The sequence below is a fragment of the Sinocyclocheilus grahami genome, unplaced genomic scaffold (genome assembly GCF_001515645.1).
Source record: "Sinocyclocheilus grahami isolate Dianchi unplaced genomic scaffold, SAMN03320097.WGS_v1.1 scaffold590.1, whole genome shotgun sequence".
NCBI lineage: Eukaryota > Metazoa > Chordata > Actinopteri > Cypriniformes > Cyprinidae > Sinocyclocheilus > Sinocyclocheilus grahami.
The window spans coordinates 311,030-318,600 of NW_015505769.1; the positions used below are offsets into that span (position 1 = coordinate 311,030).

The 7,571-nt window shown below is 35.1% G+C and overlaps 1 protein-coding gene across 1 annotated transcript in view; it reads right to left on the reverse strand.

The window, feature by feature from the left end:
- The window catches only part of LOC107557131 (trafficking kinesin-binding protein 2-like), a 17,399-nt gene extending 15,396 nt beyond the window's left edge, over positions 1 to 2,003 (reverse strand). The window contains exon 1 of the mRNA XM_016240461.1: positions 1,867 to 2,003. Coding sequence (XP_016095947.1) covers positions 1,867 to 1,921 — 55 coding nt within the window. The 5' untranslated portion in view covers positions 1,922 to 2,003. The remainder of the gene's footprint in view (positions 1 to 1,866) is intronic.
- Between the last annotated feature and the right edge of the window lie 5,568 nt (positions 2,004 to 7,571).

A 7,571-nucleotide genomic window follows, 5' to 3' on the forward strand; every position in this document is an offset into this window, starting at 1 on the left:
TATATATATATATATATATATATATTTATATATTTTTTTTTTAGGTTTATGTGCTAAAATTATCAAAAGAAAAAAGATTAAATAAATATTTAAAAAAAATGAAAACTGAAATTACAGCTAATTAAAAAAACTACTAATATAGTGTATAAATAATAGTAAAATAGCACTGCCTATTACAGATATAAAAATAATCTGATTTGACTTGAAATTGATTTAATTATATTAGCTGTAATTGCAGAAAAAAACTCCCAGCTCTAATCTGTTAAATGTAACTGATTTGACTTTGAATTTATTAGATTAGACATAATTTAATATAAAACACTAAATAACTGACTATTAACTGATTTCGCATAAAAAATGTACTGTAATGGCTATGGGATTTTTGTAAAAATTGCCAGTTGAGTTTATATAGACTTACAGGTTACACTTTACTTGAAGGGGTGTGCATAAGACTGACACCTTCACGACTTACATTAATTAAACCATGGTAATAAGGAGCCATCTATGGTTTTACTATAATCTTACTAGTACAAACATTACAGAAAACATTGGTTATTATGAAATATGTTAAGTTTTCATCAATAAGCTGGTAAATGGTGTATTGGGATTTTCTATTATGCCTCTTAATCTTTAAATATGACTTTGTGCTCTTGTTCATGGCCTCTCATGTTCAACCCTCCGATTATAAACCTGAAATAGCCTCCATCTGCCCCCTCTATCCCTCTCAGTTTATTTTTAGTATCACATCATCCTCCTAAAACTAGGGCAAAACGTCTCAGCATGTCTCTGACTGTGTTCGCCTCTTTTCAGAGGAAACCTAAAGACCCTCCCTCACTCATTAGTGGTCCAGCAGGTACATGAGAGCCGGTCCACTCTGACCCCTGATTAAAACATGATTCATGAACAAATGACTCTTATGGACCAGATCTGTTAATGAATCAAATCAATAGGACCAATGAACACTGACTTCAGTTCAAATCAATCTAAAAAAAATTCTTGATGAACCCACTGACCTGATGTTTGTGTAGTTGAAGGGATAGTTCTGCTGAACACAAAAGAAGATATTTTGAAGATTGTGGGCAACCAAACAGTTGCTGGTCCCCATTGACTTCCATAGTATTTTTTATTCTATACTATGGAAGTCAATGGGGACCAGCAACTGTTTGGTTGCCCACATTCTTCATAATATCTTCTTTCATATTAAACAGAAGAAAGAAACTCATACAGGTTTGGAACTACTTTAGGGTGAGTAAATGAAAAAAAAATTTTTTTTGAGTGAACTTTCCCTTTAAATATACATAAGTCATAATAGGAACTGAAAAAATTGCTCTGTTTCAAAACTTAGAGTGTGTGTTTTTTTGTTTTTTTTTAAACATCGCACAGCTCCAATCTGCTAAATGTGAAAGGCATGACTGTATGTCACACAAAAGCCCTATGACAAAGCCCTAAAACAGGCAATTAATCGTCATAATCGCAGCCAAATTTCATAATCGTGACAGCCCTATTAGTCAGCACTGACCGACTCTTAAAGATGATGTCAGCACAAGTGGTTGGTCACAGAGACGCAGAGAAACACGAGCCTCCACTTCCTGTACACAGTGCAGAAATGAGCAGCACATGCCCTCAACAAAACTGCCACAAGAAGTCAAAGGAAACATTCAACAATGCCTTCATGCAGCAACACAAACAGACACACACAATACATACTGCATTCACACACAGACGTGAGTTCACTCCACATGCCCTGTCCGTTATAGATGACCTTGCATTGTCCTGTAGTGTATGTGACCGGCACAGATACTTAAAAATAAAACAACACGCTCGCACACATGCTCAGTGCATGTACGAATCTCGATATGGTCTCACCGTCTGCAGCATATTGATCATAAAGCTCCTCATTCTGTATGTTTAGCACCGGCATGACTGCTCTTCTCTCCTCTCCTCTTTCGATCCATCCATCTGTCCCTCTCCCTCCCGCCAGCTCTGCTGTCAACTGCACTTAAGAGACCTGACCACTGAATTCCTGTGCCCTTGCCAGGGACGGGATGGGCACACACACACACACACACACACACACACACACACACACACACACACACACACACAAGTGTAGGGCAATAGCAGCAATGCTACTAGCTTAACTGCATGTTTCAAAGGCTTGATAGAAGCTCAGCTGTTTTCAAAATAATGTAGATTTGTCAGTAACAAGCCACTTTTCCCACAGTGTCCTGTTACAAAATTATTAATTACAAAAATAATTATATAAAATTCGGTAACACTTTAATTTAAGGTGTCCTTGTTACACATGTTACATGTACTTACTATTATAATAACAATGAATTATGCATAATAACATGCAGGTTACCCTAAGCCAAACCCTAATCATATAGTAAGTACATGTAGTGAATTTATATTACTGAGTACTTAAATGTATAATTACACTGTAACAAGGACACCTTAAAATAAAGTGTAACCTAAAATTCAAATGATATGAAATAATTATAATAATTACAGTCAATATATTTTTTTATCATTATGTACACACGCAGCTTTACTGCCGAGCAAACTGAGGTTAAAAAACAAACATGCTGTCCTAAAATGCCTCTTTCTCCCTTATGTAACATCGGAAAGTTTAATTGATTTTAATTCGTTCTGACAGTATGTAAATTAACCTATAACAAACATGAATTATTTATTCTGTTTATATGGGCAATGCATCCTGGAAAATAAAAACTGAACTATAATAAAAACAAAAGCATTCTAAATAACATTAAGTTTGAGAAATAAAAGTTGAAAATCTAAGTAATAAAAAAATTAAAGCTAATAAAATAAAAAAGTATTTACTGTCCATTTCAGGGCTAAATGCTTCAACCCTTTAAAGGACCACTCCACTATTTTTGAAAATAGGCTCATTTTCCAACTCCCCTAGAGTTAAACAGTTGAGTTTTACCATTTTCAAATCCATTCAGCCGATCTCCGGGTCTGGCGGTAGCACTTTTAGCTGTAGCTTAGCATAGATCATTGAATCGGATTAGACCGTTAGCATCTCGCTCAAAAATGACCAAAGAGTTTCTATTTTTTTTCCTATTTAAAACTTGACTCTTCTGTAGTTACATCGTTTACTAAGACCGACGGAAAATAAAAAGTTCAAAGTTGGCATTAAATGCAAATGTGTTTTCTAAATGCATGTTATTGATTTTACTGTAAACAGTTCATCAATGCATATGCTTTCTTTTTAAAAAAGTTTTTGACCTTGTCAATGTTTAATCAAAATATGATAAAAAAAACTACTTTGAATATCATAAATCTTTGGGCGAAACAACAAGCCTAGATAAGGATATTTATAAATGATTTTACAGAGATCAGAGTAACAAAGAGCAATTTGCAACTAGATAACAAGAACCAAAGAAATGTCTATAACTCCTTAACTTAAAATTCTTTTATTTTTAAAAATCCCTGATATTTTCAGGAACACTGCCTATTTGAGACTTACTGTTGATGATTAGAAATTTCAAAAGAACAGCATTTATTTGAAAATAGAAATCTTTTGTAGCATCAATTTAGTTTGCTGAATAAAATACATTAAAATATTAAATAATAAAAAAACAGTAGGTTTTCATAGTAAACTTTTGCATAAGGGCCACAGTCAAACTATTTATCACAGTGAAGATGCTTGTGTGTGTTTGTCAAACTCAGGAGGGTGTGGATGTGGGTTTTGTGCACAGAGAGATCAAAACAAACCAAACAAAAGTGAAAGTGAATTTAGAATTGTGCATGGTGAACGATTTAATACAACAAACTCCTTGTAATAATCTTACTTGGCGAATACATTCCGAGTGAAATTGAAAGAAAATGTTTATTTTTTACAAATTATAGTGCAATCGCCTGCTTTTATTTCCAGCTAATCTTTAGAGCAAGATCCTAAGCACTTAATCCTCAGATCACTGTATGTTAGCGGTTTCCTTTACAACTCCGGTATTCACCGAACCTGAAAAACTCGATGTATTCTCTTGTTACTGTCAGAAGATAAGCAGCCATGCAAGGCCTTTCTGTCAAATAATTCACGATAAGAAAACCATGCATGCATATTTATGATCTTCCTCTTTTTGTATTTCTCCAGGAAGTTATTACTGTTTTGGGAAGTGCAAAGCTTGCGATGACAACCTGTCCTTTTAATATCGAGCCTCATGCCCACAAAGTCTGACCAGCCCATTATAGCAAACTCTGCGTGGAGAAGAACAGACTCTTCATCAATCAGACAGTCTCAGGGTCAAACCAATGAGATCTCAACCTGACTCACAGGACGAGAAAAACAAGCATATCCAAACATCAGACTGTCATTTTATTATTGACACATCGAGAACCGCTGTCAGACGCATCCCAAAAGTAAAGGTATGTTTGTGAGGGTGCGGTTCTGCTGTTCAAACGCTCTTCTGCCTCTGCAGTGGCATGAATCCAAACGCTTCCAGCAGCATTGTGTCTGATCCAGACGTTAATGCAGAGCTCATGACGGCTGCCACTGTGATTATACCAGCATGACTTCCAACAAGCTCTAAGTGACACCTGAAATAAATTACACTCGTCCCCTATATTCTCAGCCTCCCGTTTTGCTTAAGGGCAAGAAGCGTCAATACACCTCCATTAGCACTTAGCAGCATGTCATCTGTTCATCAATCTTCCCTCTGACCCACAGCAAGCTGTCGATAAGTCAGAGAATGTTAGACTTAATAGTGCAACTATTAGTGGAACTTAATAGTATATATATATATATATATATATATATATATTAAAATGTTTTTTTTTTTACTTTTAATATTCAAAATGTTAGGCTAGTTTGTTTATACAAATAATGTATTCTCTTTAACTTAATAAATAAATAATATAAGATATAAAACAAAACGTCTTAAGTATGGTTGACTAAAAGTCAATAAGTCGTGTTCATGAATTATGAAATTCATAAATCAGATGTCAGTGATGACAATGAAGGGCATATTAGACCTTTTTTTTTTTTTTTACATAACCACAACCTTCCAGTGATTTATCACTAAGATCCACTGATAAGGATGAATATATTTATTTTTATCATAGCACCTGAGCTGAGATACATGAACAAAAGCAGCACAGAGATGCTCTATAATGATGCAGTGTGAGGGGAAAAACAATCCATTTGATCTGATGCAACAGATTTCATAATGCCTGCAGATTATCCAGAACAGAGTTATGACACTCAGAAAACACATCCACTCATCCGTTGATCGCTCACTTCACAACATACCCAGAAATGCACTGCTCTGATCCCGATGCACACGAGCCAGTGTCTATATGAGCCTCCCTCATGAGGCACATCCGTGATTTTACCCGCTACAGCCCCTCAAACTCACCCACTCTCCCTGCATACACACAAATGTACGCGCATGACTTATTAAAGAACGGGAAATCTCTCTCTTACCTCTAGTTCACTTGAAATCCGTCTTTTTCCTGAGCGCTACCGGTGCATGCGGCTCCTGTCACTTCGAGCGTCTGAGACAATAGCGAAGAAGAGCGCGCGGGAGGGAGGGGCTTGTGTGTGTGTGTGTGTGTGTGTACTTACGTCATATATTCCGCGACATTTGTTTGTGATAAAAGTCCCTGAGAGATCTATTTATTTATTTATGGATGACAATTACAAACATTATTATGCATATTAATTTTTTTAACCAGCAAACAACAACAACAATAATGATGATGATAATAATAATAATAGAGAAAGAGAATGGAGATAGAGAAAATTAATTATTTTCTACATGTAAGGTAATAAAGTAAGATGTTGAAGTCCCTAATTCAAAAATAAACACAGTTTGTACAATTATTTTAGGGATTCTAAAAGTGCAATTTAATTTAGGCTTTCCACTATTTTTAGATCACAAGAAAAAATCTTGAATTATTATTATTATTTTTTTTTTTATTGCTTGAAAATAACATACAAATACCAGGTAAACAACAGTAAGAAAAATCTTAATACAATCCCAATAAGCCCAAATAGCAGCACGACAAAGAGAAATATATAAACAAAATAAACATAATTAGAATGTTAAGAAAGAAAAATAAAAAAATCATTGTTTTAATTGCTTTTTTTTTATGATGCATGAGTTTTAAAGATTTAAAGAAGACCATTAAATCCTTCTTGAAAAGTAAGAAAGTGTGTGGGGGGTTATCTGGAATCTGCATTTATGAGTGAATTAATTCGCCAAAATCACAATATCATTAACTAAACGTTCACCATCAAAGTTCCGAGAAAAGACAAATATTTTTCAATTTTAAAATCAAAGTCAGGTATTACAATCTTCAAACTCAACCAAGCATTTTTAGACAATTTGCATACTCTATGTCTGCTTCACAAAACTCATTACAAGCCAAATTAGATCTGTGTCTGAGGAACTCATTACAGGGATAAATATCGTTAATCATTTTAAACTGAATCCTAAATGATTATTGAAATGGTGATTTTATTATGCACACCCTTACGGCGTGCGAGAGCGACTTTTATTATGTAAACATCTCCGCTACGTTAAGCGTGGCGCGTGATCAGCTGGGACTGTGAAGAAACGCTTTGGCAACTCAACTTAGAAATGTTATTTGGTAAATGTGAGAGGCGCTGCGCGATTTTTCCTCATATGATAAAACTGTGATGTGACCGAAGTAACTGTAACGGCCCAGAACTGACGAAATCAGTTTACAGCAGAACCTCCATCCATGCATGCATAACAATGGTGAGTTTTTGTTACATCTGGCTTGGAGCTTCTCACCAAACTCTGAAAATAATTGCTGTGCATAATATTGGAAATTAATAATAGTCATCATAGCACGTGCGAATAATGTTAATCCCGCATTATTAATGTTATGTCAAAAATCTCTACTACAGTCACCAAATGCATTAATGCACCATTAACCATAATTCATATGAAACAGGGTGGATTTAATTTGAGACCCTTCTAGTGCACCGTTACTCCTTGTTAAAGATTTTTTGTTCTTAACCCTGTTAACCTACATGCGGTCACTGTCAAGGACTAGGAAGGACACCTTCTGTCAGTTGCTCTGATCATTTCATAGTTAATATTTAACATATCATCTGATTTGGGCACGCATGTTTATGCATATCTATTTGTTTGCTGTATTGTGCACCAATATAATATGCATGATTTATTTTATTTACAATTGCAGTTTAACAAACAAAGAGACCTCATCTTGAGCTACACACATTCAATAATATTTAATATGTTTTTTAATATAAAGTGTAATCAGGCAAGCATGAACTCATTTCGATGCTGTTAATATTAATTACATAACAACACAACATGGACAGTAGTTCCCAATGTCACCAGAGCTGATGCGTCCAGACAGATATGACATCCTATCAAGTGATATAACTGAAGATGATGAGGATGAGGATGTCATGAGCAGAGAGGAGATCAGACTCGTACAGTTGTTTAAGCGGAGCCAGACACTGATTCTGGTTGCTCTGTTCATGGACACGGCGTCTAGTACAGGACCAGAATATGGATGCTGCATTTCAGACAAGATGCATTTGAAAT